Here is a 22,401-nt window from a genome sequence, read left to right as displayed (position 1 = left end):
AATGTTTAAAACTATACAATTTTTCAAGGGTGGGAGTCAAATCTGTCTCCTTGGGGATCTGCGGATATGATTTAGGAATCACACACTCTTTTTGTAATTCATACATGGGAATAAATTTGATGTTTTCAGAAGAAAATCAGTGCCTGTAGGTACGTTACAGATAATATTACACTGATATAAAAATCATCAACATTGGGATTACTGAGACTGATTGAAATGTGAAAATATATGTTTAGTAAACAAAAAAGTTAAAAGATAAATATTCAGACTCGTAGTAGGAGTTCTCGCAGGAATCAGAAACAAAAAGCAGTTTACAGCTTGACAAAATGCTCAATAAGAACATCAACAGGGACGGGCAGTATTTATGATACAAGTATTTCAAATACATATTTTAAATACAAAATAGTATTTAGAAATTTGTATTTGACATGGTCAATGAAAATGGGTTTATATTTTGTATCAAAGTACTTTAGTGTCTTTTATTTTTATATAATAAAATACGTTGCAAGAATTCTTCTGATGACATCATAAAAAATGTGGCCTTTAACAGTGGTGTTTTCTCAGTTATTTGCCAAGACTTGAGATCAGACTAGAACATTTATTAATATTGAAGAAGTTGATAAATGTTTGGAGTATGGATGGAAATTATGCATCAGCTATAAAGAAAAGAACAGACATATAGCAGGGGTAGACTTGGAAGTAAGTCAAAATAAGACAGAAAAATAAGACAAACAACAAAAAAGTCCCACAGTGGTGATACCTACAATACTTCAAATGCCGGAGCACCCGGAGGAAACCCACGCGAACGCAGGGAGAACATGCAAACTCCACACAGAAACGCCAACTGAGCCGAGGTTCGAACCAGCAACCCAGCGACCTTCTTGCTGTGAGGCGAACGTGCTACCCACTGCGCCACTGCGTCGCAGTGGGTAGCAAATTGTGGTAGGTTATTCAGGATGTGGTGGATTTCATTAAAGGTGTTTTCTGCCACTATTGTTTGGCCTGCATTAATGCATTCAGTGTAAGCTGCACGATTAATCATTAAAAGATCGGGATCTCAACACCCACACAACATAAATCATGAATGATGGTGGATTTGCATATGTTTATTAATCTTTCGAATCGCTGTATTCAAATCTGTGTTTGAAAAATGCAAAAATCAAGAGATAACAGTTTATAGTTTAGATAAAACCACTGATGTTTATGGTAAAGATCAAAATAACCATCATGTGCAGTTACATGATTTAACAAATAAGTGGCACAACCAGCCATGAAAAATATGCCACTGAATAATTCTTCAAAATTGATCCGTCTAGCAATGAAACATGAAGTTTTATAAGTGATATAAAATGATGATATATAGTACTATATATAGTGATATATAGTTATAATGTCAGATTTATACATTAAGCGTAACCAGCAACAGTAATAGTTACGGTAAATTTTTTACAGTTCTGAATATTTTAGAATTTATTTCTAAATACTTTTATTTTATTTGTAATAAAATTACAGGTTCTAAGTTTTGTTTGTTAAAACCAAAAGTGTCTTGCAGTACTGTTTTTGTAATAACGAAAAGCAAATTAGATTTGTCTCCTCCCCTTTTGGCTGATCCGAAAAAGGGTCCAATCTGTGACCAAAAAAAACAAAACATAATGTGATCCAAACCGTTACACCACTACTAATAATTCATATTATTACATAAATATATTGTGTCCTAATTTTAGTGTTATTTTTTTCTAAAACTAATTTGTTCTTGCAATCTTTGTTCTTTTTTAACATTTAAATAAACGTTAATAATTACCATCTAATTTACAGTTCTGCAGGATGCTACATAAAAACACTGAATAATTTGGATGATAAGAAGTGAAACAATACATTCTTTCCACATCAAATCATACACACATGCATGTACACATATTTTATAGTTTTTCACTCTTGATGGTCTGATGGTGAACACACACACAGTTCCTCAGTAAGCTGCTAAGCTCTCATGAAAGAGCTTTACAGGAACAATGAAGCACTGTTCTTTCTGTGGGATCTGCTGCCCCGAGAGCCCACAGAAAGACCTCTTTAACAGGCCTGTACCCTCTCTGAACACACACTCCAGCCAGAACACAACCGAGAACACAGACAGACCCGAGAAGGACCATTCAGAGGCTTTTTCCGGCCCTTAAATGATGAGAGAGACACGAAACATGGGGACACTGACAGAACCACCCTTACTGTTAGAGTACACCATCAGCACTGATTCATACACACATACACTTGCTGACACTTGTGGAGGAAGAAAAGTGATAAAGATGTCAGTCAACTGTTTTTTTCTGTTCTATTTTCTTTTGAAAACGCTATTAGTTGTATGTGTGTCTGAAACGTATTACTAAACGTACCATATTAGTAACCTATTTCACATTTAGAAAAACTGTTGGCTGAGGCACATATTTCCAATGAGCCTGGGGTGAAAATATTAGGTCTGTTGTGGTTAACAATAAACAAACATACCGTATGAATTTCAGTTACATTTCACAAATTCCAATATTCCAAACTGTGTCATTATATGAATTGTTTGTTGTATATCAATTTAGATACATTTAGTGTTTTTATTCACATTTGCACTGTCATTTAGCAGATGCTTTTGACCGGAGCCACTTACAATTGAGGAGGCATTTAGTGATTCAAAAAGAAGAAGCAATACACACAAGAAGTGTTAATTATACAAACAAACTTAGTGCTCAGAGAATTAAGTGCTCGAGTAAGGATGAGGAAGTGTTTTTTATAGAGAGAAGAGTGTTTCTACTGGTGGTTTGTCAAGCCCATTCAACTCTGTGAAGCACACTTCATAAATGCACGTTTCTTTAATATAGATATAGAGTGATTGTAAGAAGGTGTCAGGTGCAAATGTGCAAAAACAGGTGCAAGTGTCTGTTAGGGTGCTTACACATCTGTGGTTCAGTTAATTTGGTGTGGACCAAGGGCAACAAATCATACATTGTAGCATTTTTCTGCCGTTTTTGGGTCTTTTTCACACCACAAAGAACCAAAATGCAGTCACGTGACAAAATCCACACCACTTATTGACCTTATTCTAAAATGCGGAAGTGCGCCTGTTTTCGCGATTGTCTAAGAACTTCCGATTCAGTCGCCTATGGGAGAAATAGCTAGGAATAATAAACGGCAGAAAACGGTCAAACTACTTGCTCTACAAACAAATGTTTGCATTAGTATACAGACCAAGTAGAATAATGTAATAAGGAAATATCAGTTTGCAACATCAAACAGCGAAACGAGCATGAATGGAATGAGAAATGAATGGAATTGAATGAGACCGGAAGTCTCACGCCAAAAAGATTCAAATGGCTGCACCCGCTTGTCGATGAAGAATAAGGTGAATAGGCCAGATACTATTGAAAGCATTTCCTAAACTGCTTTTCGATTGGTAACAATTAACGTGCGGGAAAATGCCAGTGGAACTCCCGCAAGTAAACCAACTGGCAGACACAAAATGTCGCTTTTTACTGTGGAGGGACGACTGTGCTGACTGATTGTATCCCTGGTCATAGTAAACTATATAGTTTGTGTACGTCACATTAGACAAACTATACATTTCGAGAATAAAGTGCGGCTGGAAAACAATACTTTTATGCATTGCAAATGGCAAAGGCGCATCGCAAGTAGGGCTGTGCAATATGAACAAAATAATTAGGCTATATAGCGATTTTATGAATGAATATTGCGATTTTATTTGCCACTGTGTTTGCTTTTTCAAACAAGCTACATACATTTTAAATGTATTCAGTGTACAAAAAGTGCATACTAAAACATTTCACAATGAAATAACATAGAATTAAGTTTAATAAACAAAACTGTATGTGTGAACAAAAATGTGGTCATAGCCACTTGTTGCTCTTCACAAAGTCCCCATGATGCTAAAGCTTCTTTTAAACCTTTAGACATATTTTCTCCACTGTGATCTTCTGGGAAAAATGCTGTTTACAAACATCGACTTTTCCTTTTAAAGTTGGCATTAATAAAGTGAACCGTTAAACTCATGTACGGCTCCATTGTTCTGCTGGACCACATATCTGTGGTCGTGGCGAAGTATTCGGTAAACCTGCTTGAGATCGTGTTCAACGCCTACCATTCTCATACATTTCGGGAATAGCAAATCGTGTGAAATGAGTGCGAGATGGCAGCTGGTATCTTTTGTCAAGTGTTTGTATTTGTCTTCGGGCGCCGTCTGTACTGACGATGTGCGCAGGCATCATATCTTTGCATAAATGATAGGTGATTGAGTCGATAATTTTTTTTTCTGCAGTTTTGACCATTATACCTTTGTACCTTATAAGGCATGACGCTCGCAAATGCTTGAACAATGGATACTTGCTCAGTCTGTTTGGGCTGGCTTTGATGTGTGCTTTTGTTGGTTTCGATTGACTTTATCGTCATGCATTGATCATGCAGTTTTTTATGCAGCTGTTTTAAGTGTTGGAACAGATTTGTAGTATTGCTCCGTTTTGTTGGAATAATCATTTCACAAGTCTTGCAAATTATCTTGCTCTGTGACATCCTTTCTCCTGAATCCAAAATACTCCCAAACCACTTACGTTGAATTTCTCTTTGGCACCAAATCATTTTTATTTTGACCTGCATCCATATTTTATGTTTTTTTCCTCCTGCTCGCCTATTTGGTTCTCCCACTCAACTTCAGCAAAGAGTCCTGGTTTTGTTCACAGGGATGGGATCTTAGTTGTGCTTAAATATTAGTGAATCAGCAGTCCATGAGGGAATGGGAAAATCATTCCACCAGTGAGGAACATTGAATAAAAAGGTTTTGGAATAGTGACTTAAAGAGTCTCTGTGATGGTACCACAAGGTGGCACTCACTCACTAACCAGAGGCTCCTGGAGGGGATGTAGACCTTCAGAAATAGGTGGAGGCAAGAGGGTGCAGTGTCATCAAATCAAAAACATCAATGATTTAAATTGATACAAGCCTTGACCCTATAAGAGGTATTTGTAACTTTTTATGATTATAACAATTTTATTTGCCTTTATTAATATAATTAAATATAATATTTATATTTTTGAATTAGTTTTAATTCAACATTTTATTTTTAATGAGGCTTTTATAGTACTATTTTACATTTTCCCATGCACAAGTAATAAAAACAATCTGTTATTCTGTTCAAAATACAGTTCAAAAGCTTTACTGGTTAAATTTAATGTCAGTCTTTATTTGTTTATTTATTTTTAGGTGTAATTGTGATTGCTTTTACTCATAGAGGACTAGTTGGGGAAAATATTTGTTTTTGATTTCCTGTTTAAAAAATATTCATAAATAAAATAAAAATATATAAATTCTTTGTGTTCAACAACAAAAAAAGTTTGGGACCCAATTGAGGGTTAATAGGTGGAAAGGAAATGTCATTGCTTTGCATTGGTTGTTATAAATTAACCTCTACTAAACGTAATTCCCTGCATTTAAATAAACATAAAAAAGGACAGTTTATGAAGTAGGACTGAAGTAAAAGTTCAAGTGCTGTACTTCACTTTTTAAACAATCTTTCCATTCCCTAAAAGAAACAGTTCCTTAAAAGAACAAGGAAATGGATCTCATGTGTCATCAGAAATACATACTTCTAAGATACATACATCTTTCTATTTTAAGTAAGCATTTTAACCCTAAAAAATGTTACAACTTATTGTTTTGCGTTTATATGTCCTGACGCATGCATTGTTGTATATCCAGATTTTTCATTTAGTCCTAAATGAAATAGCATGTGGTGAGTTCCCTGCAGGTAAAGCTTCAGTTTTTATAACATAATGCTTTGGCTGGCTTGTGTTCCAGAGCTTAATGTGCTGATATTAAAGGCAGTATTTTTAGATCTTTACCTCAGGAGACACTGTAGTAAAATCTGGTCCTCGGGCATCGCTTGACTGTCCCTTGTCAGTGTTGATCACATTCAAGGGAGATTTCTATACGGCTGTAAACTTGAAATAAAAATGATTATACTTTAGTGAGTCATTTACAGATTACATAGAGAAAAGAAAGCCAAATTACTTACTGAGCCAAATGAACAGGAAGGTGTTTTGCACATCTAGATGATTACCTGAACATCAGTTGGGGATCTATATGGAGAACCATGAGGAAAGCATCTGTTTAACAGCAGTCAGTAAAGCTCACAGTGATTATTACTGAGACACAACACCCTCTAGTGTTCATTACTGTGCACTGCAACACACTGTGAGTTATCTAAGAGACTGAAGTTTAATTACATTCTAAATAATAAAATACAGAAAAAATACATACAGTATATGAATCTATATGATATTAATATTGCAATATAATCTAAGAAACTTAGTGGGAAGAAAAAACTTAATTTATTTAAAAAGTGGATAGTCTAAACTACAACTCTACTTAAAAATTAAAATCATTCATTCATTCCTTTTCTTTACGGCTTAGTCCCTTTATTAATCTAGGCTTACAATCTTATCCAGCACAATTTTTACGCAGCAGATGCCCTTCCAGCCACAACCAATCATTGGAAAACATCCATTCACACTCATACACTACGGAGAATTTAGCTTACCCAATTCACCTGTACCACGTCTTTGGACTTGTGGAGGAAACCCACGCGAACGCAAGAAGAACATGCAAACTCCACAAAGAAATGCTCTTTGGAAAGAAAAGAGGCTCGAACCAGTGACCTTTTTGCTGAGGCAACAGCACTACCTGCTGCGCCACTGCAGCACTGAAAAGAAAAATCGGTGTATATATTAATAAAATTCATGATAAAGTATACAAGAAAAATGTATATATATATATATATATATATATATATATATATATATATATATATATATATATATATATATATATATATAACAAATATAAGTAATATTAAATGAATAAAACACAAATTATTAGAATAAAGCTATTTATTTTATAAATATAATATAAGGAAAAATATAATATAATATAATATAAATTAAGAAACTCAGTGGGAAGAAAAAAATCCTAAATGTTCAAATAAGTGGATGAAATCTAAATTCTGTGACTGGTGTCACTGTTGGGCTCACTTCAGACAAATTTATTCCTCGAATAATTCATCCTACACTTTTTTTTTCTTTTAAAATATTGATTTTCGGCAATTTTCAGTTACTCCAATCAAGTAATCGAGCTATTAGCTCCAACAGGCTTATGCTATCTTTTACTAATAATACTAAAAATGTAAATAAACAACCTCTTTAACTACTGAACTACAGTCTCCAGCAGAAGTGAGGTCAGGCATGTATTTAAGGTTTATTTTTTGCTCTCATGCACAAAAACATCACGCTGGCTCTTTCTTTAGCAGACTGTGGAAAAGCAGATTTGCTCACAGGCTTTTGCTGGTTTTATTGAGTGTAATGAGGTAGTTTAGAGCTCACTCTCAGGGAGAACATTCCAGCGCTGGGCCGAGGGTGCAGAGCCAGCCAAAACATAATGCTTTTGTTTACATCTTAAGAGCAATCTGGGAGAAACAGAACAAATCTGCTGATTTAGACATCCAACTGTTTGCATCCAAGAATGATGCTGGAGTGTGCTGGACTTTCTAATGATCAACTGAGAGAAGCTTTACACTTTCTACACACACTAACTTTTGTTGGTCATTTAAACTAATGCACAAGGTTCAAATGTTCACAGTGAAAATCAGGGACTGATTTTCAAACTACCGAACAGTGTAATGTTGAAGACATTTTGTATTCAACACTATATTTAATGCATCATCATTGAGTGATAAAGTGAACTCTGCACAGACGACCAGATGTTCTTGTGTCCACTGAAGCAAAAACACAGTTTGTGTCACGTCAAATCATGCTGACGAATGTGATTATTGGCTTTTTTGTGAACTATTGAGTTTTGCAGCTCAAGTGTTGTTGTCATCAAAGCGATGCTCTGTAAAATATTCATTTTAATTCATTAGAATTCTAATATTCCTTAGAATATTGTGCTGCTTTATAATAATTAATAAAAAAAAAGTAAAATTTAAAATATACAAGACAAATAAGCATTTTCACTTACTGTCATGGCCCTTATTATTATTAGCATTATTATTGTTATGATTATTATTAGTTTTGCTTTACACAATTTGATCTATAACTCAAATTGCAAAAATGATTATATATAATCATTTATTGATTATATATAATCAATATAATTTATTGATTATATAATTTATTTATTATATAATTTATTGATAATATATAATCAATAAAATCTGTTATTTTACTTTTTTCTGACAGCTGGAGTTAAACTACCGTGAAATTACAACTGTTAAATTTCTGAAATTAAGCCTACTGTAAAATAACGTATGTTAAATTACAGAAATTTAGCCTACCGTAAAAAACGGCTGTTAAATTACAGAACCGAAAATAATGGATTTTAAATTACAGAAATTTAACGTAAAAAAATATATATATATATATATATATATTTTTGTATTTAAATTATTTATTTTATCTATTATTAGTTTTATTTTCAGAAACCTTAGCTGCTGAAAAAAAACTATAAAATGGATGTTAAATTACAGAAATTTTCCATAATTAATTTTAATTTTTTTTTGCTGTAATTTTAGAGTAGGTTTTCTGTATTTTCTTGAGCTTATAATATTTAATATGAAACTGTACAGAAATATTGTGGAAAGTTAAATAAAATTCACAAAATTATACATTTTCAACAGTGCTATAACTCAAATAATCAGTCATAAATGCAAAACATTGTTTTAACCATTTATTCATGAAAAATGAGCCTGACTGCGACAAAATTCAACTAGAAAAGTAAAGTTCATACCCAAAATTTATTGTGGCTAAAAAGGCTAGAAAGACTAATCTGAAGCAGTTTTTAAGTTTCAATAATTGAAGTAGTTTTTAAGAAGGTTAAAACAGTTGGCATAGATATCTTTGAATTATTATAGTTATTATAATTGATAATTGTTGTAATAAAATAGACAAACGCATTTTTACCAACTGTAATTAAGACGACGCTGCTCAAATTATAATTTAACTTCATTCTGTTAGTGTGCTGCTGTATAACAATTATTAAAATAAACAATAAATGTAAAAATATAATATTCATATTATTTTTTAGGGTGTTACAAATAACACAAAACACACATATAGTCTCACCTCACACTCTATGCGATCTTGTTCAGTGTGGTGAAATGGTCTGGAAACATGAATTCTCCTCTGTCTTCTGAACGCACTGGTTCCCCAATGCTTCTTTTCACTCACTGACTCTTTTCTTCAGGGCTGGGTGTTTCGGTCCCTGGAAATGACACAACTCATAATGCTGTTAACAAACGGTTAATCAAGAGAAAGCCACCATCAGCCCTCTCAACAAAAGCCCCTCCAGTTCCCCAAGTAGCCGCAATAACACTAAGTGCCGTTAGTATGTGACTAAGAGACAGAGTAGCCCTGTTATTCAAACCCCAGTGGGAGAAGCGAGTGAATTTAGCCGTCTGGGACCCTTCAGGCTCAGCCGGACTCTCCTCTCAGGGTCAGGACAGTCCCAGCTGGGGGACTGACTGTGCTTTTACATATGAGCCCCCTGCTGATGGTGAGCCCCCCGCTGGAGCTGAGACAGACACAGAGCTGTCACACAGCATCACCACTGCCTGGAAAACACTGCAGAAGTCCTCCACGGGAGATGCGCTGTCCCGTCTGCCCAGATTAATTTCAAATGTCATTAGTGATAAACAGCGCTCTCTCGTATCACTGAATTGCTCGAAATCAGATTGTCTCCCAGCATGCTCTACTTTACGGGCAATGTGCACTGGCAGCTTTGTTCTGTTTCGGTGTAAACTAAATATGTGACTCTTTTAAAACAGGAACGTGAGTTTACACAATGTTGCAGATTTTGGTAACACTGTTGGCTCGATTCCACCGAGCAGTTCAGCTCAGTTCATCTTTCTTCACAATGAAGATTGAGTCAAACAGCTGAAAATAGATGAAGAGTAAAAGCCTTAATGTCTCAAACTGTGGAGCATTCCAGCAAATCAGGAAGACAGGAGAGCGCCAGGATGCTGGTGTAGTTCTAGTAAATTGAAACTGCTGCTGTTCAGGTTAGTATGAATACAGTATGGTATGGCATACAGTGCTTTTGTTAAAGGTTACATTGATAAACTAATATTTAGATGATCTTTTATTAAATAATAGTATATCACTATAATTTCATTTATTAATTCATTTTCTTTTTAGCTTAGTCCCTTTATTAATCTGGGGTCGCCACAGCGGAATGAACCGCCAACTTATCATGCACATGTTTTACGCAGCGGAAGCTCTTCCAGCTGCAACCCATCACTGGGAAACACCCATACACTCTCATTCAGACTACGGACAAATTAGCTTACCCAATTCACCTATAGCGCATGTCTTTGGACTTGTGAGGGAACCAGAGCAATGCAAACTGACCCAGCCAAGGCTCGTACCAGCAACCTTCTTGCTGTGAGGCGACAGCGCTACCCAGTGCGCCACCATGCCGCCTATCACTATAATAACAATGACAAAATGAATAATAATCATAATAACATCATTCAAATTCATATGTACAATTACACTGTAAAAAGTGCTCCATCAGATCTCAGATTAGTGTACATTCAGCTACTAGTCATGGCAAGGAATGCTCATTTATATAGCACATTTCATACACAATGGTCATTTAAAGTGCCTTACATAAACAAGAATAAAAGAAACAAGTATAAGAACAAAAAAGACAGAACATAGAATAACATAGAATAAAAATGATTAAAAACAGATTAAAATGTGTTAAAACAGGTTTTAAATGAATGAAAAAGAATCACATAATATACGTCTGTGGGACGTAGCACAGTGCTCATTCAGTAAAGGCACAGTTAAACAGATGGGTTTTAAGTCATGTGATATTTTAAACTCTATTTAACAGATTTGATCAAAACCATTATTTAAGTCAAAACGTAAGAAACTCAGCACACACAGTGCCTACAGAAAATCATCATCACGGTATGATGGTTTCTATAGGCACTATATTTGAGTTTCGAGTATCAAAACAATACAAGTTTAATTTCTCTGAGAAAAACTGTTTTTTGTTTTGTTTTTTTTAACCATGATTTACATTAGACACTAGGATTAGACACACAAGATTAACAATAGGTACTAAGATGTCATTCGGTGCAACAATAATTTGCATATCAAACTCATCTTGTCAAACTAATTTAGAACAGGAGTCATTTGCTGACTATTTATGGATCACAGTGCAGCTCCAAAATAATAAAATAACTGACATAAACTTTGCCAGTATCATTCAAATCTCAAGGTTTTACACATTTGTCAGCAATAGGTTATTCATTTTAAATTTAATCCAATTAAAAAATGTAATTTACCACTTATACTTGATATTACAGAATTACCAGCGTGATCTCATAAAGAAACAAAACTACTAAAACACATAGATGGTGTAGTGCAAGTGAAATATTTTGTAATACAAGTGATCAATAATTTTTTGATCTAGAAATTTGATAATTTGAAATTTGATCTAGAAGTTTATTTGTTGGTTGGAGAATTCTCAGAATAGCATTTTAAAGTTATTGATAAATCCTAGGTGTACTGGGATGCGTTTTCAGTCACCTTAATTGAAATTCAGTCACCTTAACTGTCTTTTGTGTGGTTTGTATTGTTTTGTTTGTTTGTCTTTTGTGCAGTTGGACCCAATGTCTGGAATAAAATAATAATTTAAATATTGTCAGAAAAATGACTAATTCATGACATTTCATTTGTATGAGAGCATATGATTTTTAAAAAGGAGGTGTTCCCCCAAACCTAAAAATGTAGCAATAAGATGTACACATTAGTATAAATTAACAATAAATTAAAGAGTTATGAATTGATGTGAGTTTGCATTGGAAGTACAGGTGAGAATAAGTCATCTTTACATGAAAAATGATGGCAAATCATTCACCAACATTTTTTACTTTTACATCTTTTATTTTTTATATAACTTTCACATAAACATTATAGCACTCACTTCACATTTAGTATATTATTTATTTCTTTGACCCATCTGACCTATATACAGTTGAAGTCAGAATTATTATACCTTTTTAATTGTCTTTTCTTTTTTTAATATTTCCCAAATGATGTTTAACAGAGCAAGGAAATTTCACAGGATGTCTGATAATGTTTTTTCTTCTGGCAAAAGTCTTACTTGTTTTAAAAAAAAATTAACAGCAGATTAATTTTTTTTTAAATAATTTGAGGTCAAAATTATTAGCCCCTTTAAGCTATATATTTTTTCGATAGTCTACAGAACAAACCATCGTTATACAATAACTTAATTACTCTATCTTGCCTATAGTTAATCTAATTAACTTAGTTAAGCCTTAAAATGTCACTTTAAGTTGTATAGAAGTATCTTGAAAAAGATCTAGTCAAATATTATTGACTGTCATCATGGCAAAGATAAAATAAATCAGTTATTAGAGATGAGTTACTAAAACTATTATGTTTAGAAATGTGTTGAAAAGAATCTTCTCTCCTTTTAAGCAGAAATTTGGGAAAAAAATAAACAGGGGGCAAATAATTCTGACTTCGACTGTATGTGTGTGCATATAATTCCCTTCTGTTAATTGGGCAACAGAACACAAATAATGACAGAAAAATCTTTAAATAGTTAAATTTTATCTTCACTCCATCACTAATTATCTTTTAACATAGAAATGTAGGATTTCTAAGAGGAAACGTAAGGATTTTAAGAAATATAATCAGAGTATCTTTCTTTCCCATCTATTTTCTGTCAAGCTGTTTTTGAGGAAAGGGGGGGTTTGCTGTGTGTGGCGCTCATGCAGATGGCTGTACCCTGATTGGCTGAGAGCCGTATCACGTGGAGTTTAGCAGGGCTCCTTACATGGGCTGCCCGGGGGTGAGAGCAACAGCATGGAGCAGCATATGCACTGCTGAGCGCAAAAAACACATGCACACACACACTTGAGCAGAGAGAGTTCACACACACGCATACAGACAGACGCCGGGCAGCTAACATGCTCTCATTCATGGCAGATAGAAGGCAGTAAGTTTTGGAGGCTGAAGCTTGCTAGAGTGTTTTCGCTGAAACAAGAGAGATGTCTGAGAGATGCAATATTTTAAGGACCATCACGGCAGCTTTGTGCTGTTTCTATCAGAAGAGCTCCGTTATTGGAGCTAAGGTGAGTGGAAGCTTTCTAAAAAATTACATCTGTGTGTGTTTCTGCATTTTATTAGCATCTAAACCATATGATAAATGTGTTATATATTTATTTAAACTCTTTATATCTTAACAACTGTATATTTATAACTGTAATGTGAAACAATTTATGTAAATTAGCAGTAAAATATACAGCATTTATAAAGCATAACATATTAGAATTATGTACACTCTTAAAATATTGGGTTGTTGTAACCCTTTACCGCAAATATGGACAAATATTTGATAATTATTTTCAACTGAATTCAAAATAACACTTTAAATGACATTTTTTGTTCATATGTGATCCACAACAACCCAGTTTTATTTAAAGAGTTGACATGAAAGCATCTGTACATTAGCACTGCAGAAGAAAAGGGGTTGGAATGATGGGATTGATAGTGAGGTGTCGTAAAAGCAGGTCTGTATGTACTTTTCTTCTGGCAGTCTGAAGAGCTCTGAGCCCGTCAGATATATGGCTTTCTTTCATTATAGTAAGTGAAGGTGTCAAGCTCACATGCTCACTAGCGTGTGTGTTTCTTCCCATTGACTTGTAATTGTTTAGTCGCACCATCCTCCTTGTTGTCTTGAAAAGCATTTAACCAGTATTGATTGAAATCTTTTATCTCTAAATGGATCGTAAGTGTGAACACGTGCGGTTTTGTTCGCTCCTCTAATGCATCATGTGATGAGGACAGAGAGAGCTGCTTGAGTCGGCTTGAGTGAATTTATGGGACGATATTTAAAATTGGTGGCCACGCAGGAGGCTGTTACAGGTTTATATGGAACCGGTGTGGGAATGAAACATTAGAGCAGCCAGCGGGTCGTGTTTGAAATGTATGGATTATTAATAGCAAGAATGTTCAGAGACTGACGTTACACTGAAACTACAGGGGGGTTTTGGCATTGGATGAAATGCAGTGTGAGTGGATTGAAATATTTCTCTCAGGCTCTGCAGGTGTGACTGTTTGCTTCTTTCTTGGTGCTATCCAATGGCACATGAACTATTGATCTATGGTCCATCAAAAACTACAAGACAATAAAGTGGTGCATATTTGGAAAAAAACTCAGAACGTATTTCTAATATGTGATCCAAGAGCACAAAACCAGTCATAAATATCAATTTCACGAGTTCACACTTATCTGTTCATTGATTATAAAACTTGTTTGGCATGCTGTCCCGGGAGAGAGCCCTAAGCTCATAAGATCCTCGAGCCCGGGGCTCCCTCCAGTTTGCAAGGCGAGAGGGGAGTTTGAGCTCAGGTAGATATCGAGAACTCCCCTGCTTTAGTTGCTAATGAACAGATAGCAATTGTTCTTAAGAGAGAACTACTTACTAGTAGCATGTCAATGGTGTCGATTTGGATTAGTCAATTACCTTAAGTTGCATGTTTTTGGACGGTGGGAGGAAACCTGGGGGAAACCCACATGTGCACGGGGAGAATGTGCAAACTCTGCATAGAAATGTCGGCTGGTTTGGTAAAGACTAAAACCAGTGACGTTCTTGCTGTGAAGGAACAGTGCTAACCATTGGGCCACCATGCCACCTATCTAGGAAAAAAGGAGGAGTCGGGGTGGAAGGGGGGATTCTTCAAAACGAAGATGGCTGTTATATGGAACTTAGGGTGTTTATATTGGCTTAGGAATCGTCTGATTAAATACTGAGAAAGTCACAACTGACAGCTTCACAATCCATTACTAGTAATCAGAGATTTGACATATTAACAAATTAAGCATATTTACAAATAAATCTTCATGTAACTGATTTTTACTTGATATTCTAATGATTTTTGATAATAATATAATAATTTTGACCCATACAATAATGACATTTTGGTCATTCCTACAAATATGCTTGTAGAAAAGAAGGTTTTGAGGTCACACTAAATTCAGATTACCATTGGATGTTGCAGTGGGTATGAAGAGTATTCAGACCATCTTAAATGTTCAGGGTTCATACGGTCATGTAAAACCTGGAAAAGTCATGGAATTTTGACATGGCATTTTCCAGGCCTGGAAAAGTTTTGGAAAAACAAAAAACCCATAACGTTTTGGAAAAAGTAATGAAAAACAGATATCTGTATACCCAAATATAGGTCAGTTGTCTTTACTTCTTTTCTGTCCTTGGCCAATCACACACTCCTACATTATTAATGCTGTGTAAGCATTATCTGAATCAGTTTTACATAGATATAAATATCAATTTAAACTAAAGAGATTGTTGCGTGTTTTACGATATGCTGTAATAAATTTAAACATGCATTGTTTTTCTTTTATCACGCATATGTAGACATTGCATGAAACATTAGGTCATGAAAATAGACTTGAAAGTCTTGGAAAAAATCAGGGAAAAGTCATGGAATTTATGTTGCACAAATGTGTATGAACCCTGAATGTTGCACTCTTTGTATTTTTTTTTAACTCTTTGTGTTTTCCTCATGAATGTACACACAGCACCCCAAATTGACAGAAAAACACAGAATTGTTGGCATTTTTGAAGATTTGTTAAAAAAGAAAAACTAAAATATCACATGGTCTTAAGCCGTCCAGCATGTGTGTGGAGTGCATGGCTGCGAGAGAGGCATGTACAGTACTGTATGCTGTGAAAAACGCAGAGATAAGTCACATATTTACAGCCTTCATAGCAGACCCAAGTTTACTAGAGGCTGCTACAACCCTCAATCTAATGATTTAGGGCACTTTATTTTCTTTTTTATTTATAAAAGTTAAGTTTTGAATAAAGATTTGGAGAGACAGAATAAAAGTCATCATGTTATATACATTAAAGTTTATGTATCTTAAATATAAAATACATACATGATCAAAATAATGGTTTAAATGTTAAAAGCCGCAAAACAAAATGAGGCGAGCCGTGGTTAAAAAATCTAATTTTTAATGGCCACATCTGTATGTTTATAAATGGCCTAGCCAGAGCCCCGACTTAAACCCATTTGAGCATCTCTGGAGAGGCTTAAAAATGGTTGTCCACCAACATTTACTATCCAACCTGACAGAACTAGAGGGGATCTGCAAGGAGGAATGGCAGGGGATCCCGAAATCAAGGTGACAATTTTGTTGCATCTTTCCCAAAAAGATTTATGGCTGTATTGGATGAAATGGGTACTCCTAAATACTGAGCATAAGGTCTGAAAACTTCGGCCATGTGATATTTCAGTTTTTCTTTTTTAATAAATCTGCAAAAATGTCAACAATTCTGTGTTTTTCTGTCAATATAAGGTGCTGTGTAATTAATGAGGAGAAAAATGAATTAGCAATAGCAAATGGCTTCAATATACTGTAAGAAAGAGTGAAATTTAAGGGGGTCTGAATACTTTCCCTACCATCTGTAAGATGGTCATTCAACAGTGTTGATTTTTTCATAAATTATTGCTCATGGGTTCAATTCCCAGGCAACTCATAATCCTAAAATCACTTAAATGCAATGCATGTTAGAAAGTGACATCAAACTGAAAATTGCGTGAAAGGTGATGCTGTATTCCTGGCATGTTAACCAAAAAAACATCCATATTTTTGAATTCTAAGACTAAATCTGTCAAAAACAGCAGAATGTTTGTTAATTCTCATGTCTGGGAGGCTTATTCAGTGGATTTTTGCTCTCTGGGTTTGAGTCTCTTGAAAACGTTGGGGTCTGGTCCACATTTTTTGGGCTCATTTCTAAAAATAGCACAAGGTTGTCATGGAGACTTCCGGTCTTTTGGATGGTGTTGGGGGTCAGTGGGAGTTAGAGGGACAGAGAGGGCAGTGTTGGTGTTTCATGTATGGATTCTTTCTTTCGAGAGGAAGTTTTTCACAGAACATCCTTCAATGCTTCATGTGGCAGCGATCAACTTTTAAGTCAATTTCTCGATGGAGAAAACAACTTGGGGGCTTTATGTTGGTCAGTGTGAAGGGCAGCTGTGGGAAAAATGGTGGTGTGGACTACATTACAGCTGTGAAAGGCGTATACATTGTTTGAAACTCAAACCGTGACAAACCTGCCTTAAATAAACAGGCTTAGTCTTTTTACAGAGACGTATATTAACACCTGACCGGACTGTAATGAATGTCGAATGAATCATTCTTTTGAGGTGGTTCTTTTTTATGATTTAGTGTTTAAACAAATTTTTTTGAATCTAACCTTTAATTGAAAATAGATGTGGTGTTTTTTATGGAAATTCTTTCAATAAGCATTTTTAAAATGCGCTGAAGTAAAAATTTTCTCTCAAAGAGAAAATGACCTCATCTTTTACTCTCCATCATGTCATTTTAAAATCTATTTGAGTTTCTTTCTTCTGTTAAACACAAAAGATTTTAAAGACTGCAAGCTGATGGTATCCAAACCATCAACATTCATAGTAAAAAAATAATTACTATAGAGGTCAGTGGGTCCCAGCTAGGGATGCTCATTTCGGTTCATTTTACCAACCGACAACTGCTGCTGGTTAACCAAATATTAACCGTTAACCAGTAAGTTAATACTAAATAATTATTTAATAAAAAATAAATTGACTTGTCTATTTTGTGTGACATTAACTGTTGCATTTTAAAATACTGATTTATTTTTAAAATCCGAACAACAGCATTCAGAACATATTAACAACAGAATATCTTGCAGTGTTTCCAAAGAAAAACATAATAGACTAAATAGAAAGAATAAAATAAACAGGCCCGCCCTACTTATTTTAAATTTCAAATTAAGATTACAAAACCAAAACCCTTGTTGAATCCTATCTAAGAACCAGCATAGCCTGTTTTTTCCAATCATGTTTTTCACACATCAAATAAAAAATAGCAGGCTAAAAACAATGGCTCCATGAAAAATATCCATTTAATTAATGCTATGCTGTAATTCTTATTTCACAAACCTCTGTCAACATTTTGATTTTACCTTAAAGCTGACAACCTGATTTTACCTTAGAGCTTCTGTGCTTTCATTTCCTCTCACTTGCGGTACATGCGTGTGCACTGCAGATGATAGAAGTCAAACAACAAGGCGCATAGGTTGACTTTATTACAAAGTCTAGGCTACTAAAGCATACAATATAATAGTTTTGTTTTTTTACATGTAGTATTGCGTTAATTTGCATACAGTTGAAATCAGTATTATTTTGGATAATTTCCCTTTGATTTTTTTTTATATTTCCCAAATGATGTTTAACAGAGCAAGGAAATTTTCACAGTATATCTGATATTATTTTTTCTTCTTAAGAAAGTCTTATTTGTTTTATTTCAGCTAGTATAAAAGCAGTTTTAAATAAAAAATTTAAAAAAAACATTTTAAGGTCAAAATTATTAGCCCCTTTAAGCTATATTTTTAGAGAGTCTACAGAACAAACCATCATTATACAATAAGTTGCCTAATTACCCTAACATGCCTAGTTAACCTAATTAACCTAGTTAAGCCTTTAAATGTCCCTTTAAGCTGTATAGAAGTGTCATGAAAAATATCTAGTAAAATATTATTTACTGTCATCATGGCAAAGATTAAATAAATCAGTTATTAGAAATGAGTAATTAAAATTATTATGTTTAGAAATATGTTGAAAAAAGCTTCTCTCCGTTAAACAGAAATTGGGGAAAAAAATAAACAGTTGGGCTAACAATTTAGGGGGTTTAATAATTCTGACTTCAACTGTATATTTTATAGTTTTCATTTGGTGCTAGTTATTGTTATGCAAAAATCAAGTAGCCTAAAATCATTGGATTTGTTTGATTGGTAGATTAGACTATGTAGGCTATTTTTAAAAAGTGATCTTTTAAAAGAGCTATAAATAACAATTTTCCAAATGAATACCCTGATGCTTCAACTTGTGGCCGGCTTGTTTGTAAAGCAGTGGATTTTTTAGAAAGTTTGCTGCTTCTTTCTCCACTTGTGCAAAGACACCGAGGTGTTTATGATGCAGATCCAGGAGAGAGGCCATCAGTGCTGGTTTGGCATCAACTCGAGTGTGTCAAACTGTGACCAGCAATGCCTTTCTTTTCTCTCCTTTCATTTTGCTTATTTGGCGAAGTTAAATATATGTTGCAAATTTATGTAGCAAAACTTAAAAAATACAAAATAAAAAAAGAGATCATTTTAACTGTTTAACTGATACCATTAATCGGTTAAAAATTCTTCTTTTCGGTTAACGGTTAATCGGTTAACGTGAGCATCCCTAGTCCCAGCAACCAGCATTTTTAAAATATCTTCTTCTGTTTTTAACAGAAGAAAGAAACTCAAATAGGTTTCAAAGAAGTGAAAGGTAAGTAAATGACGACAGAATTTTCATTTCTGGGTAAACTACCCCTTTAAGATCCCTGTAGACCGACAGATCTTAGAATGGAATGACAAAAAACACTGGGCCACATGCATTTTCAGAAAACTAAATTAACAAAACATTCATTTATACAACTTATATAGTGATAAAACATGCTCAGATAATTCCTAGAACACTATTGAATGATTCAGTGAATCATTATTGGAGCACCCGAACAAATCGGTTCATGGAAATGAGCTGAAATCAATCTCTTATTCCCGAACACATCCCACACGCTGAACTTGCAGCAGCAGTTCCCCCACAGACTGACAGTGTAACAGAGCAGAAGTATCATGGCTGTGGCAGAAATAACATCTCAGCAGAGCAGCGGGACAGTGGGAAGTCTCTCTGAATGACAGGCTGCTGGAGAGATGCTGACACAGCCGGGCACAGTCCCATCACTCAACACCCAAACATTCACCTTTCAGAGGGAGACAAGAGAAAGTATATGTTGCTTGGATCAGGAATTCAATCATAATTCCACAAAGCACATAATGTGCTTAATATCGTATCACCAGTGTTGATGCAGATTCTTCATAAATAAAAGGACATAATATAAAAATAAAACAAATCTTTTGCACTCCCAAAACTAAAAAAAAAGAGGTACGATTGCCAAAACTTAACGCAAGCAGTCAACTGTGTAGGACAATACGTTCCTGAAACACCACCTGTGTTTGAAGCTAAAAGAAACATCAGGCAGACTAAGTGCTTAGAATGTCGATGCAAAATTACATGCGACTCTATCCAGCAATAAAGTGCACTCAATCGTTCCCAATCAGAGCAGGAACACAAATGCTAATCCTGCCTTCAAACATCTGTTGCTACCTGCATTTCAGCAGTGCTATAAAAGGTTTTTCTGTCAGCTTTCTGCTCTCTAATTCCACTTTCCTCAAGCGATTGATGGGACTGCAGGGCATTTTTCAGCTTTCCTTCCCAACAGGATGGCTTGCAGCAATTCCGAGACCCCAGGATAAGCATGTCGCCTCTGCTTTCAATCTTTTCCTCCTCTTGCTGTACAGCAAATAGAACACGCTTGAGGAAACATTAAAGAGAAGCCATGTTCAAAGCTGCCCCAGGCCCTAATCTCCCCTTCTGCCCTCCTTACAAAGCCAGGGCTGGGCCTCCCTGACTGGGACACAACTCCAATGGAATGAAGGGGATCATAGACTGTAATGGAGAGAATGTGATTACATTAAAATGACCAAGTGTTCGAGAAAGGGGTTTAGCTGAATTTCTAGACATTAAAGATGTTTAAAGTGCACCAACAAAACAGATACATCAAGAGCATCTGCAACACTAAATAGATATCATTTGAATCCTCATTGATTCTTCAATCTTCAATTTAAAAAAGACTATATTGATTTAGAATATCCTTGAATTGGTTCTTAATGTGTGTTTTACTTCAGTTTATTTAAATTATTGTTGCCTTTTTATCAACTCAAACCAGTCTGGCCATTCTCTTCTAAGCTCTGGCATCAACAAGGCATTTGCACCCACAGAACTGCCGCTCACTGGATATTTTCTCTTTTTCAGACCATTCTCTGCAAACCCTAGAGATGGTTGTGCATGAAAATAACAGTAGATCAGCAGTTTCTGAAATACTCAGACCAGCCCGTTTAGCACCAACAACCATGTCACATGCAGTCACCTTTCCTCCTCATTCTAATGCTGGGTTTGAACTACAGCAGGTCGGCTTGACCATGTCTACATGCCTAAATGCATTGATTTGCTGCCATGTGATTGGCTGAGTCGAAATGTGCGTTAACGAGCAGTTGGACAGGTGTACCTAATAAAGTGGCCGATGAGTGTATGTAATTTGCCTCTCATCCTGAAGATGTTACCATCTTTTGAGTTGTTCGACCAAATAAAATAAAAAGATTGCGGTTGGCGTTTTAAGCCAAAACTAAAGTCTGATGTGTGGAAGTGATTCAAAAGCTATAACGTTAAAGATGATGCTGCCATTTGCAAGTCGTTCTTGCAAGAGCTAATACCATGTCCACACCACACTTAAATGGCATAAAACAGGGGTTCTTAACCTCAGCCCTTTAGGGCCGTGTGCAGCCGATTTTAGCTTTAACTTGCCTCAACAGTCAACACTGATGCAAGGATGTTTCAAGCCTAGTAAGAGCTGCATTAGCTATCCCAACTCAATAAATTAAAAGATCACGGTTGGCAAATAAAGCCAAAATTAAAGTCTGATGTGTGGAAGTATTTAAAAGCATTAACATTAAAGATGATGCTGATGAAACCACTGCCATTTGCAAGTCGTACTTGCAAGAGCTAATACCATGTCCACACCACACTCAAATACCGTAAAACAGGGGTTCTCGTACTCGGTCCTTTAGGGCTGGTGTGCAGTAGATTTTAGCTCAAATTTAGCTCAAATCTTTCAACACACATGCACGGATGTTTCTAGAAAGCCTATTAAGAGCTTGATTAGCTAGCCCAGATTTGCCTGATTGGGGTTGGAGCTAAAATCTGTTGGACAGAGACTGAGAACCCCTGGCGTAAAACAACACAAACCACTATAAACAGCTGTCATTTAATGTAAATGTGTGTTTGATATTTTAACAAACTGGGGGTGGGGGTTCAGATACCAGCAACTAGCATTAAAAATGGATTCCATGTCATGAAATGATATTTTGATAACTAATTAATATTGAATGAAATATATATTCCAAAAATCTATTTCGGATCATATAAATAAGAATCGAATCGCCGATTTGGTCAAAATACCCAGCCCTACTCTGACGGTCTGTTTTTTTTGGTCTGAGATTCATGCCGCCCTGTCTTGAAAGCCATGGACATGGCAGACACCCTGGGGACCATCTAAATGGACAATGTGATGGGGGGTGAGATAAGAGAGGAAGAGGTCCTG

The 22,401-nt window shown here is 35.2% G+C and overlaps 1 protein-coding gene and 1 long non-coding RNA gene across 5 annotated transcripts in view; one reads left to right on the top strand and one right to left on the bottom strand.

The window, feature by feature from the left end:
* The window catches only part of LOC147835544 (uncharacterized), a 30,641-nt gene extending 24,480 nt beyond the window's left edge, over window positions 1–6,161 (bottom strand). The window contains exons 1-2 of the long non-coding RNA XR_015497723.1: window positions 6,062–6,161; window positions 5,889–5,987 (exon numbers count right to left, since the gene is read on the bottom strand). This is a non-coding gene — a long non-coding RNA (uncharacterized LOC147835544). The remainder of the gene's footprint in view (window positions 1–5,888; window positions 5,988–6,061) is intronic.
* The window catches only part of bcar3 (BCAR3 adaptor protein, NSP family member), a 153,889-nt gene that overhangs the window by 96,572 nt on the left and 34,916 nt on the right, over window positions 1–22,401 (top strand). The window contains exon 1 of one of the 4 annotated variants that reach the window (XM_087263754.1): window positions 12,981–13,210. Coding sequence (XP_087119880.1) covers window positions 13,127–13,210 — 84 coding nt within the window. The 5' untranslated portion in view covers window positions 12,981–13,126. 4 annotated transcript variants of the gene reach the window in all.

Source organism: Danio rerio, chromosome 8, assembly GCF_052040795.2.
Source record: "Danio rerio strain M-AB ecotype USA chromosome 8, GRCz13ab, whole genome shotgun sequence".
NCBI lineage: Eukaryota > Metazoa > Chordata > Actinopteri > Cypriniformes > Danionidae > Danio > Danio rerio.
This window is presented reverse-complemented; position numbering and strand designations above follow the sequence as displayed.